Genomic DNA, 18,572 nt, shown 5'->3' on the forward strand with positions numbered 1-18,572 from the left:
ACGGGCACGCTTACATCTCTTGTTTTTCTGTTCCTGAACTAAAATTCACTCCCTGTTTATTTTTTATCTTCTCCTGTGGAAGATACTCAGATACACCAAGCTACGATATAATATAATGAATCCCCACGTGTCTGCTGCCAGCCTGCAGGAACTAATGTTCTTTTCCCAGCCATCTCCCCCGCCCCACACTCAGGTTTTGTAGAGTATTTTAAAGCAAAGCCCAGACATCATATTTCACCTGTTAAAATGTCAGTGTATATGTCAAACAGATAAGAACCTTTTAAAAGTATTAGCACAACACCATTGCTATACACCTAGGTCAGTATACAGTACAGGTGAGGAGTGCTTGGTTTGGGGAGTGGTTAGTTACTTAGAGCATGGGTTTCCACCTCTGAAATTGTCCATACACAGATCTGTGGAGTCCCATAGGGGAACCCATGTCTAGGAGCTTTGGACTGGCTGTGGGTTTTATTAAATGGATGTGGCAAATTGAAAAGCCCTCCCCCTGAAAGAACATGATTTCCCAGCTAACATCATCTCTGGCCCTCCTGCCCGCCCCCTCGGTCATCAAATGGTCCCAGCCATGGAGAGAGGAATCCAGTGGGGTGACAGTCGTAACTCTGAAGCTGCAAATCACTATCTTTTCTTTGGAACAAATCGGTAGTTCCTTAAATAGAGGGTGAAAAAAAAGTGTTTTCTTCCCTTGGCCTCCAAAACAGGATGCAGTTAAAAGAATGATTTTGCTTTGGCGAGGTGTTGGGTTATATTAAAGATAAAGCCCCTTTTCCAGTGCCCAGCGCACAGCCACCAGCCAGCTTAGAGAGCTAGCGCCCCACTGCCCCGGGCTGAGACCTGGCACGTCCTGTACCTCAGTATCCGCACCTGGGAAAACATAAATGCAGTCAAACCTCATTTCTGGAACAGCTCCCATCTCGTGCAATTTGGTTCTCCACCAAGTTGCTCACAGAAAACATGTCTGGGTTATTGAACCAAACTTCAATTTTCAAACTGACAACCCTTTCAGGCTGATACCCTAGCATGACAAAAAAAGCATCTCTCAGCCAACAAACAAAGGAGAGGATGCTTCTGTGGCTGGCGGAATCAATGATTAGCACAACTTAAAAATATACAACGGCCATCGGGAGTGCTAATGTTGCTAAGGGTGTGAAAGAAACAATGATCACAGGCAACTGAAGAGGTGGGAAAACTGCGACTGATTGGATAAACGAAAGCGGTTAGCCGCTGGCCGCATTTTGGAGGCAGTGGTACTAGGATATGAACAAGCAAAGATGCTGCAGGCTGACCTGAAGGACACCCCTGGAACGAGGCTAGGAGGGGGTGGTTTGATAAATTTTAGAAAAGAAGTGTTTGTTTATAGATTAAACAGTACATTAGACAGGTACTGGATATACGAAAAGTTAAAACAGGGAATCACCTGGAGGTCTGGAACGGATTAATTCAATTCACATTGTTTCTAAGGGGGGGGGGGGGGCGGGGAATGATTCGGTTTTCAAACACGTCGCCCCTCGAACAGCCTTCCGGAACGCATTAGGTCCGAGAACCGAGGCACCACTGTACGCTCTGTGTAAGTGCTTCTCATAAAAAGCAAACCTAGGAAAAGTCAAGCTCTCACCCTTTACAATGGACAGGCAAAGAGCTTCCCCCAGAATGCCCTGGGTGTTGTCGGTGACAGACGTGTTCTTTTCAGTGGGTCTATGGCTGCATCGGTGCCCAGGTAAACCTGAGTGGTGTTGACGCCATGCTGTTACTGCAGAGCAATTAAATAACCAACGGGAAACAACAGATTTGTTTTCTTCAAAAAACACTTGTATTCTGTTGTCAAGTAGAGGAATGATTGTGTATGACATGACCTCATTTTCTTTGCAGCTTATGTGAGTATATTACAAGCTAGTTTTATTTTTTCTTTGTGTTTCTAAAGTTTTTTTGCTTTTATCCTTTTTTTTTTCTCTTCACTTTTTAGTGTCAGATTCCTCCTCCTCCTCCTCTTCTCTTTCAAGAACCGAATCTCCTCTCCACCTGTTTGTAGCTTCTCATCTTCATTCTCATCCCAAACCCGATACCTTTGTGTGGTCCTCCACAGCTCACTCATTCCATGGCCCAGGGCCCCGCCAGGAACCCTCTCGGTGTAAACATGGTTTATGGCTTTTCCTTTCTTGTTAGATCTGCTTCATTTGCCTGATGTTTCATTTTCTGATAATCTTCCTAACTGATAAGCTGGATGGGAAACTCCATCAAATTTATCTGAGAGAGATATCTTGCTAATTTGAAAATCCAAGAGGCCGTTTGGGGCAGGAGGAGGTACTGGTGCCCGATTTCCAGCCTTCTCTGTGAAAAGTAAAGAAACCCATTTTGAGCAGAAGAAATAGAAGCTTTTCTAGGTACTTCTGTGCTTTCCTGGCATTGATATAAAGGCATTAATTAAAGTTGCAGTTTTTGAAAAGGCAAATTAGAACAATTGGCAGATAATTTATTCTACATATTTCTGGTTTTTCAATTTAGAAATTAATTCAATAAGTATGCAATAATCAAGCTAACTCTCTAAAGATAATGGTCATATGCCCTTTAAATATGTGGTTCTCGAACTTTCCTGTGCATTAAGATCACACGAAGAGCTTTGAAAACTGTGGATTAGATCCACTGGGCCCCACCCCGAGTGTGTAGTCCAGTCGGCCTGAGGTAGGGCCCAGGAAGCTGCATTTAAAAAATGCCCCATATAATTCCAGGACTCATGGGTTCTGCACAGCATTTTGAAAAGCAATGCTGTAAATTATTTTCCATTTGCAGGGAAGGGAAATGTAGGGTTTATGTTGTGAAAATAGGCAGAAAAATTGAGCAGCATCTTAATCTAATCTTGCTTTTAAATAATACTGAAATGTTCAAGTCTGTTTAGAGTGTCTGGGAACCTGTCGATGAAAAGAAAAAGCCTGAATTAAATGGAATGCTGGTTGGTAAAGGCCTTAAATGGTACCTAAATATGGCTCTCATGAGGAGATCCACCCTTGTTTTCTCAGACTCATTTATTTAATGTTCACTTTACTGGGAGGGCCAGAAAAATTAATCTCTATATCCATGATTTATAAGGGCTCATCTTGGTTCCAAATGCGCAGTTATATGCTGAACAAAGGCTCATAAGGGGAACTATTGCCAGAGAAAACTACTTTCTCTAATGTGCTCATCTTTTGGATGGCTAGCCTGCTTTGTTACACACACACACACACACACACACACACAGCCAGGACAGAAACAAGGCTATCACCTAAAACAGTGGTTCTCAACCTTGGCTGCACAAGGGAATCTTTTTATATCCTGATTTCTGGGCCTCATCCTCCAGAAATTCCGTTTCTTTGTTCCTAATGTTGTGGCCCCAGCCCATAACAAAGAAACAGACTTTCTGGAGGATGAGGCCCAGAAATCAGGATTTTAAAAAGATTCCCAGGTGATTCTACTGTGCAGCCAAGATTGAGAACCACTGACCTAAAATAAGACATCCAGACCTTACCTGTCTGCATACCAGGTGTTCTGAACCTTGCTTGAATGGCAATCCCAGTTTCATGAACTGGAAGACGGAGATAATACTATCCTATATAATAAAAGGCTAATATGCAAATCGACTGAACGGCCAATTGCTATGATGCGCACTGACCACCAGGGGGCAGGCGCTCAATGCAGGAGCTGCCCCCTGGTGGTCAGTGCGTTCCCACAGAGGGAGTGACGCTCAGCCAGAAGCCGGGCTCATGGCTGGTGCGGGAGCCTCTCCCGCCTCCGTGGCAGCGCTAAGGACCCCTCAGGGGATGTCCACCTGCCGGCTTAGTCCCGTTCCCCACCCCCCAAGGGGTCCTAGACTGCGAGAGGGCGCAGCTGGGCTGAGGGACGCCCCTCCCCCCCAGTGCACGAATGTCGTGCACCAGGCCTCTAGTAAACTATAAACTGCTTATGTTGTTTTTAATCCCCTTCTTAAAAATAGATATTTTTTTCCCTTCAAAACAATGCCTAGCAGCAATTGCCAACTTCATTTTTTTCCATTAAAACTGTCTTTTGCATTGACTTTTGCCCAGTGTTTTGGTCATAAAATGGGATCTCACTGTTCTAGAATACCTCAGCAATGTTCCCATGGCCGTTCACTCATTTGCACAACAAGCCCTCCGACCTCCAGGCCCTGCCAGTCTGTATCACGTTGCATCCCCGGGACCCTGTGTTCCTTTAAACCCGGACAATTGAAATCCTGGCTCTAGTGAGGCACTGGATAGCAGATTAGTTATAAAATGTTGGGTGAGGAGCACCCACTTGGCTTTCTGCTGAACGTATGCGTATGTCCCAAATGGTGCTCAGTTGTTCGTTTTTGAGGCGATGAGTCATCTCCCCCACCCCCTCCTTTATGGAGCACCTGGCCCTAACCAGGTGTTTAAACTAAGACTGACTCTCCCGAGAACCTTCCCCGCCCCGTGGATGCAGCGTTTAGTTGGAGACGGGGAAAGCGTACCATACGTCAGTGGTAAGTGTAGAATTTCCTGATTAAAGTTGTTTTGAACTTGAATCCCAAGTCCTTTCTGTAGGACAGACAGCCACGACCTGACGTTTTATGAATTTCTCCCTCCAATCCTTTGACTTCATAGAAATGAAAACTGGCCAAACCCTACAAACTCTTGGAATCATAATCAGGGTTCATGGGTGGAAAGATCTGAAAACCGCTTGTTTGATTATTTTTCCCTTCCCTTTGGAATTTCCTGCCCTGGAAACAAAACACAGTACATGAATCGGTCAGCTTGCCTGCGCCCGGAGCGCTGAGACGGAGAGGGGAATGCCCAGTTGGCCTTTGTTTAAAAAAGAAAAAAATCATTGTTAGTGGAAAACTCTGTGTCATTCTCGAATTGCAACCCGATTCCAGACAGCCAGACTTACAGTTGGAAGGTTATTAGTACTCTGTTTGCTTTTTTAGCCTCAATTTTGATTTTTCCAATGTTTTGTTTCTTGGTTTTAATTTTTGGTTTGATTTGTTGTTCCAAGGCCACTCTCCAGAAGTATACTTTCATGGTTTTCCCTCCCTTTTTTCAGTTAGTAAGTAGTCCACCAATCTGTTAACCTTCCCCAGGGCCTCAGAGTCACGCTTCCCTCCCTCCTGGAATGTGTGTGGTGGTTGCTGGCGGGTGGTTGTGGAGATGGTGTGGACATTCAGCTGCCACCCGCTTGCCCGCTCGCCCCCCCCGCGGCTCATCTCTCCTGAGGTGCTAACGCTTGGATTTACATTCTGAGGAGGCAGTACTTGCCTGGAAAGGACCCCCGGAAGAAGGCACAGCGGGGAAAATGCCCACGTCAGGCTGTGCAGTGGAGGGTCAGAAGGCCCCTGAGCTGATCAGACGTGAGACACCCGGTGGCCCAGGTGCGGGCCATCTGTAAATTTTGGGACGATGGAACCAGTTGGATCTTAAAATTACTTTCCAGTTCAGCCATTATTGCAGCATAGAAAAGCAATTCTAATCATTAGTTTTCCTAAAATAAGCTAAACAGACATCATAAAACGTAAACTACATCTGCCAAAATTTAAAGGAGACAAAGCAGTTCCCCGGATGTAGAACTAGTGCTGTAGGTGGTATTCTTTAAGGCACTAGGGAATGGTCACATTTTCCGAAGGCTGTTTCTGAGACGCTGATTCTGCCTGGGCAAATATTTTTAGAGACTCACAGTTCACATGAGCACGTTAAAGGCTCTGAGAAGTCCTGCAGTTAAAAAAAAAAAAGTCAAGACTCTCTTAGCTCTGACCCAGTGTGTCCAACCCGATTGCCTCGTTTCCCCCACCCTGTGGGATCGCTGTTCCAGGCCCCGCATCTTGGAAATGCTAAGGTACATGATGATCCGGTGCGTTGGAGATCTGAGCCTCTGCTGCCTGTGGCCAATGCACCCCTCCAGGAGGTGATTTTTCCTCTGAAATCTTGCTTGGCCGATATGTGCCTTCATTTTGCCTTTAAAAGTCCATAATAGAAAACAAATGTTTGTCATTACCCTCACATTAGGGTTCTTCAGAAAGAAAAAGGTTTCACGCCAGGGTCCCTGCAATAGCAGGCTCCTCGGACACATGAAAAAGCCTTGATTTTTAGGAAGTCGGGCGACATTAAACCTTCGGGCAGCCCTTGTTAGTTACAGTGAGGCGTCATGGTTCATGGGGGGGGGGGGAGGGCGGGGGGACATTTATACCAGGGACCTGTATTTTCTACTTTCCCTAGAAGCAGCCCAGCTCTCAAAGGTCAGGACACTGGGTTCGAGGACAGTTCTATGGCTGACCCCACTGCATTTGAGGGGTGTCCATCCTAAAAGTTCAGCCTTAATGATTCAAATATAAATCTTTTCTCGCTAACTGGGTTAAATTAAAGTCTGCATTAGTCCTGTGGTGTCTTTAAAAAGATGGAATGGAGTTTTAGGAGATAGACAAGTCAGTAATAAATGGCTCTCAGGTAGAAGTTGAGGAGTGCGTGTCCAGTCATTAGACGGTCCCCCAAACCTGAGAGGCTGTTCCTGTCCGCTGCATTCAGAGACGAACACACCTTCCCCAGGCAGAAGGGCACTCAGGCCAGAGACGCAGCCTCAGCAATCGGGGAGGGTTTCTATGGAGATGGGGGCATCTTCCCGGTGTGGTCCTCCAGCAGGTACTGTCTCCAGCCCAGGCCGCGTGGCCCTGACAGCTGGCATCTCCCTGCATGCATGGGAACGGCGTCCCCCACGCTTGTGTGACCGCCTGGCCGGGCCACCCCGCATGCCCGCCTGGGACCGTGCCCTGCCTCCCCCTGCCTTAGCTCGACCCTTCCCTAACGCTTTCCCGGGAAGAGCCTTCCCTTTGAGAGGCACGTTTTGTCAGGTTTCAGCTGTGCTTGATAATTCTGTTAGTCGATGGGAAATTGTGACCTCGTCTGGGGACTGGGGTTGCTGTCCTGTTCTCTTCCATCCCGTGAAAAGGAACAGTCGCTACTAGAATGGTGACCAAGCTACGTGTCAGAGGGGCCCACAGCTGGAGGCCTCCTGGCCAGTGGGGTTGGGGGAGGACCAGGCAGCTGTCCCGAGAGCCGCTCCAGCCCCATGTCCCCGTCACATTAGTGGGCATGCTCCAGAGAGGGGGGTGGCAACCGTGGGAGTAGGAATGTGGGGGGGAGGGCGGTGACAGGCAGCTCCAGGAGGCCACACCCCTGCCGCCTGCTCAGACAGGACTACCCCCAGCAAAGACGGGCGGTGGAGACGCACCAAAATGTTTCATGTTCTTACAAAGGTACCGAGAGAATACACCTAATTTGAGGGTTGAAGTGAGCGTGGACTCTCTCTCCTCCCCCTTCAAAAACTAAGAGAGGATCATCACTAGCTACTCAGCCGCCACCTCCTTCAGCCCAGGACACCCTGGCTCTCCGTGCACAGGTGGCAGGGCCAGGGGTCACCAGCCACCAGCAGCCTGCAGTATTGGACTAACTTGCTCCCAAGCCCTGACTTGAGAAACAGAAATTCTCTTCCTGCCAAAAATGAAAAACGTTAAGCACAGCTCTGCGGCAGAATGCTGAGTCACGCAGATTGCCGCTCGGCAGTCAGGGTCTTTAGAGGTGAATCGCTCCTCTTTTCCTGCTTATTTTAATAGATTGGGAGGGTGGGGGGTCAGCCTCCAGGAACTGGAAGCTGAGTAAACTCTGTTGACAGATAACCTTGAATGACGTCGGGACCGAGGGAAAATGAGCACAGAGATTCTTGCGCGGCAGGTGATTGAGCGCCAGGCTGGTCCCAGCGCGGGCGGGCGGGCAGGTCGCTGCCGGGCCTCAGGCAGGCAGAGAGAGGGGCTGGTGCTCCACCATGGTCCCATGTTCGTGCGCACGGGGCCCTGGAGTTCGTTCTGGGGCCGGGAAGCACAGAGCAGCCAGAATCCCGAGCACACGTGTGTGCGATGCATCTACTGAGGCCTCTCTGGTGGAGGGTTTTTTTTCTATGCATCATGTGACCGTTGTCCCTTGTTTTGGGACCCTGCTGCTCGCCTGTCACTGGGCGGGCAGGGATTCCTCTAGGGCAGCGGTTCTCAACCTTCTGGCCCTTTAAATACAGTTCCTCATGTTGTGACCCAACCATAAAATTATTTTCATTGCTACTTCATAACTGTAATGTTGCTACTGTTATGAATCATCATGTAAATATCTGATATGCAGGATGGTCTTAGGCGACCCCTGTGAAAGGGTCGTTCGACCCCCAAAGGGTCGCGACCCACAGGTTGAGAACCGCTGCTCTAGGGCAAGCTTACCTTCTGCGTGCTGTGAAGATGGGAGGGGAGAGGGAAGGTGGCTGTCCTTTAGACCGTAGCCACTCACTCAGTGCCACCAGGCCCAGCCAGAGGACAGCGGGACAGAGCATGCTCTGTGTCCAGTGCCCTGCTTGTGGACACGCCAGGTTCTCAAACAGAACCCAGCCGCCTCATGCAGCGTGCCTCCGGCTGAACAGAATTGTTGGCTGTGAGATCCTCTGAATGATGAACTTGGAGAGGTGACATGCAGGCCATGTGCGATTGCCACGCCGGAGTCTGCGTGAAATGAGCCGCAGGTCTCGTGCTCCGGAAAAGGGATTTTGGTAAAGGCTCAGCCGCAAGGGCAATTTGAGCTGACTGTTCGCAGTGTCCTGCTTGTGACAGGGTTTCTCAACAGGCTCCGGCATATGACAGGAGCTGGGTCAGAAGTCCTCGGGAGGGGCCGGAGCTTGACGCGCAGCTTCCGAGGCCAGCGGCCTTGGTTCCTGGGCCTCTTGGTCCGCAGGGCAATGCCTCGGCCCCACATTCCCTGGGCCCTTGCCTCGGCCCCACCGCCCCCCTCCTGCCCCAGCACAGGGCAGTCCAAGGGAAGCCCAGACAAAGCCCTGGGTGCAGGGCTCAGGGCCGTTCTTAAGTGGCCCCTGCCTTCGTGTCAGGTGTCCGAGATAACGCTTCCACTGGGGCGGCTGGGCGAGGAGAGAAAAGGCAGTGGGCTTGGGGAAGCACAGATCCCGTCAGCCGCGGGCCTCTTATGGCGCCTGGACCATTCAGGCCATTAAATTAGGTCACAGAACCTGGGCCAGGTCTGGGGGCATGCTCCCTCCGCCTGCAGCAGCTCCCAGGGCCTGGTCTCAGAGCCACTGTGTCCTGTGACCCAGGGACGCGCTGGAGCAGCAGCTGCTCGCCCTCAGGGTTGCCACGGCGACAAGCACTTCTCCAGCAAGTGTGGTAAACAAGAGGCACAGCAGCCGCACTCGCCCTGGCCTACCTGTCGAACCGGATGACTCGGAAGCTTATTTCTCCAGCCATAGGTTCCGTTTAGAAATATGTCCGATACCCTCCCTCCGATTCCTTTTCCAAGCTTCACACCATGCACGCTGTAGGAGCACGTTGGCTTTGGTGGGAAAGGAAAGATGTAGGTTAGATGAGCACTTCTCGGAGTTCACGTACATAAATCAGAGTCCAGTATCTACAGTATTATTTTGACATGTACCATTTCAGTCCTATGAAACAGTAAGACGCAAGTTATTTTGATTATATTTGGATGATATTTTTTAATCAGATACATTCATTCTGATTCAAAATGATGTTTAGCCCTTGTTTTCCTCCAAATTCTAATCCAGTGGAAGAATTTTATTTCCTGCGCCATTGCCAGGAATATAGATGGTAACTGTTAAATACTTTTACCATTATTGTTAGTCCCCTGCTATTATTAGTAAATATCTGAATGCTCCGATATCCATCCCTGGCCCAGAACATGAAGGGTCTCCGCCCTGTGACGTGTGTATAAAAAGGGATTGACCAGGAAGGAAGGATTAGTTCAGATAGCACTCACGCTCCATACCCAAATGGGTTAGTTCCTCTCGAGATGTGGGGGGTGGGGGGGGGATCCCTGAGTGAGGTGCAGTGTTTACGTCCACTGTCAGTTTTAGTCCAGGGCATGATGACCGCCACACCGAGCAGCCCTGTGAGACAGTGAGGTCTGGCTGTGAGAAGGAGAGCAGAGAAGGAGAAGGAGAGCATCCGAAAGAGCGGGCCGCTCATCCAAACCCAGACAGTGCCGCACTTGCAAGCAGCACACGCTCCTTCACACATGCGATCCGCAGGCATCTGCCACGGGCCTGGCATGCTACCCCTGAAAATGCCTCCGTGGAGGGCCTGGGTCCTGTCTTGTGGAGCCGCCCACGGTCCGATAGGAGAGACCATGACTTCAGCTTTCACAGACAACAGCGTGATAAGCTCCTGGGAGCCCCAAGCACCGAGGCCCGCTGTCTGCGGGCCAGTGACAGGGGGGAGACAGAAGGCTCGCACAGCCTTCCTGGAGGAGTGCTGTCAGGGCTGGATTTAAAGGCTGGATTTGGATCCCAGCGAGTGTTTGAGTCCTGGCTTTGCCATCTGTTGGCTGTATGACTTTGGGTAACTTACATAACCTCGTTAAATCTCAGTTTTGCCTCAAGATTATATGAGATAATATGTGTAAAGTGCTGATCCCAGTGCCAGGAGCATGGAATGTTCTCTGGAAGTGGTGGCCGCCACTCTCAGCATCGCCATCACTCCCAGAGCTTGTTCACAGGGAGACATTCCAACGAGAGGGAGCCACTAGCTTAGTTGTACGTAGGTACCACGAGGGAAGGTTCTGACCCGTTCATTTGGCAGAAGTTCTGATCCGTTCATTTGTGGCCCAGACCAACAAAGCGGTTCATCCAAAAAGCACACGGAGCCCCTCCCAAAGCCATTAAGTTCTTGTAGCAAAGGAGCCAGAGGACCTGGTGGGAAATTCGCAGAAGTTTTCTAGCACCGTCATTTATTATTATTTTGAAGTGAGTTAATGACTCTTTTAAACATACCTCAGTTTTGACTCCTAAGGTAAATACCAATAGACATAACCCATGTAAACAAACTCTCTCGAGGGGTCTCAGCAACTCTTCGGTCTAAAGGGGCTGTGGGACCCAGACGCTGGGGAGCTCTGTGCCCCGGTGGCTGAGCCGCAGGGAAGCGGCAGAGCCAGGCTGTCGGCATGTGTAGAACAGGCCTTCGGGCTTTCCTTGGCTGAATAGTGGTACCATCCATCTCAGCCGCACCTTGGAATCACGGGGTGGCTGACGAATAGATGCCTGGCCCCACCCCTGGAGTTAGTGATGCCCTTGGTCTGGGATGCATCTATGGCATCATGATTTTTTAACCCCCAAGTCATTCCGAGGTGAAGCCACGGCTGAAAACCGCTTGTTCAGCGAGGAGGTAAGCCAGCATTGTCAGGTCAGGCACAAGCAACGGCCACCTCCTTTATTTCACTCAAAATCTCAGGGAAACTGCAGCAAGTCCTGGTTATCAAAGTTAAAATAGCACTTTTCCATAAAAAGGTTAAAATCAACATAAGACCTGAAAAAACCAAAAGCAGTTCTTCCACCAGGTTCCGTGGGCCAGTGGGCGAGCTCCTCTCCTCTCCCTTCCTTTCAGAACAGCAGGGCTTCCGGGAGCGTCAGGCCGGAGCAGGCGCTGGGCCCCGGCGTCCTTGCTGTCACCCGCCCTCCACGCATCTAGTACCAGCCCGAAGTCGTGTTCTAGAACGTGGTTTCAAATCCGGGGGTGTTGCCCACCTCCCAAAGGCCAGGGAATGAAGTGGGGAGCTGCTAGGTTTGTCCTGAAAATGGCCCCCATCTACTGCAGGGGTCGCCAGGAGGCGAGCATGCTGTTTCTAGGGTTAGGCCCTCGCGGGGATGCTCTGTAAGTTCCCTGTGTAGGCGTCACGTGTGCCGTGTTTAACAGGTGTGTCCCAGCCGTGCACTGGCCCCGCCCCTCCTGCCCCGACTCACACCCCACAGACGGCTTCTGGAGGGAGCTGGGAGCTTAGCAGGGGGGCTGGTTGTTGACTGAGAGGTGAGCTAAAGCAGAGGACGGGAAGTCGTTTCGGCTGCCGTGACTGTATTTCTTTATAGACAAGGAAACCTAGAAACCTCGTGGGGAAAGGGGCGTGTGTCCGTCTTGCACCCCTGTCTGTGTGTGGGAGGGGGTGGCGGTTGGTTGGTTGGGTCTGTGCTTTCACTCCTGATGTTATCTTCTCGGAAACCTCTCACAGGCTCCATCCACGCCACATCCGTGGCGGCCTCCCGCGTGGAGCAGGCGCTGTCCGAAGTGGCCTCGTCTCTGCAGAGCAGCACCCCCAAGCAGGGCCCGCTGCACCCCTGGATGACACTGGCACAGATCTGGCTCCACGCAGGTACGCTCTGCCCCGCGGTGGGCCCCGCCCCGCCCACAGTGGGCCCCGGGCCAGAGGCTGCAGGATCCCATGGGCACTGCCTCTGGGGCCCACCACCCCTCAGCAGGAGAAATCGGAGCTTTGGCAGTCACACCAAAATGTTAGTGCAGTGGCCCCCCTTATCCGCGGAGAATATGTGCCGGGCCCCCCATTGGATGCTTGGAACTCTGGATGGTATTGAGCCCTCTGTGTACTGTTTTTCCTTTTCATACACACCTATGGTAAAGTTCAGTTTATGAACTAGGCACAGTAAGAGATTAACAACAATAATATTAAGATAGAAGCATTTTACGGCCTCTCTTTGTCATATCTGAATCGCCAGCATCCCTACTCTTGCACTTTGGGGCCATGATTCAGTAAAATAAGGGTGCCTGGAATACAAGCACTGTGATTCCCCAACAGTCTGTTCTATAACCCAGCGGGCTACTGACTAACAGGCGGGTCATGTATCCAGCGACCTGGACAAAAGGATGAATCTTGTCCAGGTGGGAGGGAGCAGGATGGTGCGAGATTTTATCCCATTGCTCAGGTTGGCGTGCAGTTTAAAGCTTGTGGATTGTTTATTTCTGGAATTTTCCATGTAATATTTTGGGACCACAGTTGAAACATAGAAAGTAAAACCGCCGATGAAGGGGAGACTCCTGTACTTCTTTGCAGGAGCCATGAATTCCTCTGTCTCCCCACCCTCCCCTGCCTCAATCCCCTGACCCAGAGCCCGGCACAGAGCAGCACCCAGGAAAGCTCTTCGAGTTGGACTCTAAGGGTCACAGGGAGCTTGCTGTGTGTGGGCTGTGCTGCAGCAGGGCCCAGAGAGCTATGCCCCAGGCTCTCTCTGCGGGAGACAGCGTGCCATGGAGGCCCAGACCCAGAAGTCTGAAAGCCCCGCACACTTGGAGGGGAGTCCCAGCTCTACTACTGAACAGCTGCAGGGACTGAAGCTAATAGCTTCTCCCAGCCTCGGTTTCCTCATCTGCACAATGGGAGTAATAGTGCTTGTCTCCGGGGTTGATGAGCACAATGCCTGGCACATCCTGGCAGTGAGACTCGGAGTCCCCGGGAGAGGCACAGACAGATTGCTGACACGGTGCCTTTATCGAAGCAAAGGAGGGGCAGTGTTTTCCATTTCCCGCTCCCCGTTCTGAGGCGCTCCTGGTAGTCCACAGTGAGGAGGCAGGTACTGCACCCGCTGGGCGAGAAACTAGCCCGGGAGGCAGGCACCATGTCCCTCCTCCGTTTCACGTGGCTGCTTTTGCGTAGCTAGAAAGCCCCCAAATGAATCCAGCACGCAGGCATGTCAGCAACAAGAATCCTACTTTCCAGACTCCGAGCGAACAAGGGCTGTGGTTTGCTTGCATTTTTATGTTTCCATATAAAAGACAATTCTGTTCCTCATTTTTTATCACTTGATCTGCACGGCCCTCCCAGGCCATCCCTGGCTTGACTCGCAGGGCGCGTGGTGAAAGCCCAAATGCGGCTGGGAAAGTGCTTGTTGTCCTCACTGGCCATCTGTTTGCTGTTTGCCAGGCCCAATTGTATGATGTCCAGCCTTGTTTGGATCTGTTGGCGGGCCTTCCTGCAGGAAAACCCGGTGGGTTCGCCTGGCTTTGGCGTGTCGCAGACCGGGCTCAGCCAGCCTCTTCTGCCTTGGCACCTTTAATTGAGCCATAAAACAACAGCAAATTAACAAATTATATCCTTCTAAGCAGAAACACACGCGAGGGCTGATTCAGGAATGTGCCTAAGGTCCTTCCTGCGCGGACGCACGCCAGCACCGGCCTCTCCTGGGTCCTGGGCGCTGGCGGGGAGAGCAGGGAGCAGCGTCATGCCTGCCACCACTGCTCTCTGACAGAAGGCCAGTCCCCGTCCAGGCGCCTGGCCGAGCCAGTGGCCTTTATGAGCAGTGACTGCAGAATACGGGGAAAAGGAGGATGGGTTACTGTCAGGTCAGGAGACTCTGGCTGAACCTGCAGGGCCAGGGTGGGAGCCACTGGGGAGGCGAGGTTGTCTTCCAAATGGGCCATAGACTCTAGTTTGTTTTTTGAATATGTATTTTTTATTGATTTCAGAGAGGAAGGGAGAGGGAGAGAGAGAAACATCAGTGATAAAAGAGAATCATTGATCAGCTCCCCCCTGCATGCCCACTACTGGGGATTAAGCCCGCAACCCGGGCATGTGCCCTGACCGGGAATCCAGCCGTGACCTCCTGTTTCATAGGTCGATGCTCAACCACTGAGCCACACTGGCCAGGCTGGAGTGTAGTTTTGAAGGGCCAACGTCTGAAAAACCAGAAGAGCTGAAGGGGACCCTGTGGGCTGGCATGAGCTCCGTGGACCTCACGGGCTTACTCCTCTTGCCTCTTTCTTGGAAAAGTTGACGGCCCGAGTGAGAGCCACGTCCCAGGACGGCTTCCCCTGTGGCTGGCTGCCACTCACTCAGTCATCCAGACTTGGTTCCTCTTTGCGCGTCTGGCCGTGACTCTCGGGAGGAAATGTTGTGGCTGCTGTTGGAACATTGCAGAGCAGTGTGGAGATATCCTGGGGCTTTTATGTAATCATGTCGCTTCCATGTCTCGCTGCCATCGCCTGCAGGACAGGATAAAGCCCTCACTGCTGGTAACGGGTGGCGGGGGGCACTCTGCCTGTGAGTGAGATTGAACTTACGGAAACGGGGTGCCGCATCCACCTGACTCTGGGCAGAATATGCATCGTGCTTGTGTGCGCGGGCGAACGTGTATGTCATGTGAATGGCTGGAGTCGATTAGGACCTTTGTAAGGTTTGTGCCGTAAGGACCTAAAGCAATGGCTTTGTTAGAATTAAGATGTAGAATTTTATCATATATTCATATCATGTCTTCTTCATATAGTCTTTGAAGAGGTCAACTCAACAGACAGGCTCCCTCAAACTGTGCCGTGTTAGCTACTGCGGTGGGAGCTCTGCTGCTCTGAGGGGCACAGTAAACGTGACCCCGCTCTCTGACAGCTGATGGAAACCAGGTAACACCCGCGTCCACATCAGCTCTAGCAGCACTGCCAGATTCTGTCTGTTTTGCAAGCTTCAGAAGCAACTGGTTAGACCCAGGTCTGACACCCACGGCCGAGGCGTTTCTGTGACGTTTGTGGGTCTCTTCTATGGTGGTTGTTTTTCCGGCAAGCTCAGTGGAAACGGGTGATGGGAGCCCAGGGTAGAGCTAGCTTCAGATCTGAGGGTCACAGGTCAGATCTCCCCGCTATTGTAGGAGAGGGTCCCTGTATGTCCATTTGAATGGCAGAGAGATCATGAATAGGACCCCCGAGCCTTCATCTGCTCTGTGAGGGTCCGGCCGGAGCCCAGCGGGGAGCACAGACCCAGGCCGACCAGGGGTGCTTGGGACAGGGTGCCGCCTTCCAATGGGGTGGGACCCATCCCCTGGTTGCCCTCCCCCCCTCCAGCACCTCCTCAGACTCTTCCTCACAATACCTGGTGGCCGACCTGCATGGGTTGTGCATGTTTTTCCCCTGGTTTGTTTGGATCCATGTGACAGTTTTATTTAAATTATTTTTGAATAAATAATACAATTTTGAATAAATAGTGCACAATTGGAAAGGTACAAAAGGCATCGAACGAAAGACTCTACCCATCTCTGAGCCTGTCTCTCCCGCCCACAGGCACCCACGGTCAGCAGTCGGCACCTTTGAGATGCCACACTCGGAGGTCACTGCTGCCCCACGCGGGAGGCTGACTCACACCTTCCCGCAGCTGCAGAGCATGAGCCCATTGTGTGAACTTGCCATCATTTCACCAGACTCCCTCACTTAACATTTAGATTCTTCCTAGTATTTTGCTGTTATAGACAATGCATCAATAAGTATTGTTGTGTGTATTGTTCTGTATCTGTATCTAAACGTGGAAATGATGCATCAAAGGGCGCATACTCGAATTTTGATAAATCGTGTCAGATTGTATGAATTTGTATTCAGTCACTAATGTCTGAATGCCCATTTTCTCGCATCCTTGCCAACGCAACGAATTACCAAACTTCTCGATGTTTGCCAGTCTGACGGGTGAAGATGGCATTTCAGGTGCCTGCTCAGGACGCCCGCCCAGTCATCTGCTTAGATGCTCAGCCTTTCTTTCCATTTGTAAGCATTTATTGTGTCAAAGAACTGTGCCTTGGCTGATATGTGCTAGCAATATTTCTCCCCGTTTTTATTGTGTTTGTTCTTTTTGTCCTTTTTATTGGCAGTTTTTAAAACATACATTTATCCGTCTTTTCTTGATGGCAGCTGGCCTTCATCTGACATTTAGAAAGCAACTACCCATTTTTATGGTCTCTTTTCCTGAAAGTCCGGGGGATCTGCCAGTGCCACTTGTACATTCGTTTTATAAAGAAGGTCGGAGGGGTTGTCTGCCCCTCTTGCAGGAAGGAAAGCCAGGCTGGACAGGAGGAAGCGCCTCTGAGCTTCCTGCGGCAGAGTCGGAGGTGGAGCAGAGGACTTGACGTTCACTCCACGCGCACCCATCGCCCTCCGGCTTTGTCTGACGCAGACCTCGGTGCTGCCACTGGAGCCATTCATTCCCAGTGACTCGGAGCAGAACCAGGGCCCTTCCCAGCCAAGCAGCCTGGGTACCATCTTTCCATTTCCACGTTGGGATGGCAGCTAAAAATGACTTTGCAGTAGGTGGTTAATTTCTGCTTGTTACTTACTAATAATTATAGCTTTCACTTTGGCACCTCTCACAGTCGAAACCGACGGCTATTCTTAGATGTGCAAGATCAGATTTTCGGATTTCTGCCGGGAATTGAGAGCCATGATACTCTCACAGACTCCTTGGCCCTGGCCTGGCCTGGCCCTTTGCCCTTCCCCCTGCCAGGCTCCTCCCAGCCACCAGCAGGCTGCATGGGCAGAGTCCAGGGATAACCCTGTGGCACGGCCCCTTCCCTGGCGAGATGAAGACAGCTCCCAGGCAGGTGGCCTGCTGTCACTCAGAGGGAGCGCCCGCCTGTGGGAGGGATCGCGGTCCGGTCCTGCCTGCTGACGCAGTGCCCTTGTTGCTCAGTCAGCCCCACCAGACTGCCCCTTCCTCTGCCCAGAGGCGGGTTTTAATGAATGGTCTACAGCTTGCAGGTAGCCAACTCTCATCAAGGACTGTGCGTGTGCCAGACAGTATTCCACGAACTTTACCATATGTCTCGCGTCGTTTAGTCCTCATGATAGCCTTATGGGGCACGAATGCCCTGTTCACCTCATTTGACATGAAGAAACTGAGGCACCACTGTCGTCCCTTGCGTGGCTGGTGGTTCGCTTTTCCGCAGCGGGAAGCCTGGGGAAGAGCTGGTGTGTGGGGTCAGCGGGGACGAGAACCTGTGTCAGGTGCCTGAGAACATGCAAGTGACGATGTCCGGCGCAGGAGTTTGGGGGTGGGGTTCAAAGCCAGGGACGTGATGCGAATGGCTGGGAAGAGAATGTCGGTGGAGGAGGGAGAGGGTTGGGACGGGGAGCTGAGGCCCCACATTTAAAACCTGCTGCGGGAGGAAAGGCCAAAGAAACGGAAGGAGTGGGCAGCAAGGCGGGAGGGGACAGGAGGGGCGGTGGTGGCCGCAGAAGGGGCGCACACAGGAGCCCATGCGGCAGTGGGGAGCGAGGGCTCTGGACTTGGCCGAGTGGAACCCGGGTCCCACCGTGGTGTCCACGGCAGGGCGACCCCTCTGAGCCCTAGCGCCCTGCTCTCCAACATGAGGACAGGTGTGACAGGTGCACCGGACCGTGCGTGGAGTGCCCAGCGCGTAGCAAGCACCGCACAGCTACTAAAATAACTGTTTTTAAGTAGGAAATGCTGATGAGCGACCGAGTCAGGTGGAGACAGTGGCTGTTGGATTCACCGGATGGTGTTGGTGGCCTGACAGACAGGTGGTGGCCTGGCGGAGACGGGCCACACGGATGTGGGCTGCAGCGTGGATGGCGAGTGAGGCGACATCCCCACTGGGGAGCACAGTGGGGACGTGAGGGGAGCTGGGGAGGAACGCGGGTCAAGGAAGAAGGCTGAAGGCGGACACGGAGCCTGCTGGCCGCTGATGGGTGAGGCAGTCAGGATTGAGACCCTATCTGTCATCCAGAGGACAGAGGACATGGGCCGACATGACGCGCTCGAGAAGGCCAGAGTGCCGGCACCAGGGCTCGGGCAGAGGGCTGGCCCTCAGAGCAGAAGGGGCAGTGTGGATGGGCGCCATGGGCAACGAAGGGCGTGAGGGCTCAGTGGCGAGAAGGGGCTCAAGGTCGGCTCAGCTGGTTTCTGTCTCCTCTTTGAACGGTGAGTCACGTTCAGCGGGGCTGGGGGCGG

General features: G+C 51.9%; 1 protein-coding gene across 5 annotated transcripts in view; it reads left to right on the plus strand.

Annotated features, from left to right (window-relative positions):
* TTC7B (tetratricopeptide repeat domain 7B) overlaps nucleotides 1-18,572 on the plus strand; it is a gene marked incomplete at its 5' end in the record, with an annotated part of 195,317 nt that overhangs the window by 148,007 nt on the left and 28,738 nt on the right. For 2 of the 5 annotated variants that reach the window (XM_081111610.1, XM_081111611.1), the window contains 2 exons: nucleotides 5,026-5,076; nucleotides 12,075-12,215. In XM_081111610.1, the coding sequence (XP_080967736.1) occupies nucleotides 5,026-5,076; nucleotides 12,075-12,215 (192 nt within the window). Of the gene's footprint in view, nucleotides 1-1,981; nucleotides 2,147-5,025; nucleotides 5,077-12,074; nucleotides 12,216-18,572 lie in introns of all 5 variants that reach the window. The other 3 variants (XM_081111613.1, XM_081111612.1, XM_081111614.1) reach the window with 2 other exon arrangements.

Source organism: Myotis nattereri (genome assembly GCF_964212035.1).
Source record: "Myotis nattereri genome assembly, chromosome: 1".
In the NCBI taxonomy this organism is placed as follows: Eukaryota; Metazoa; Chordata; class Mammalia; order Chiroptera; family Vespertilionidae; genus Myotis; species Myotis nattereri.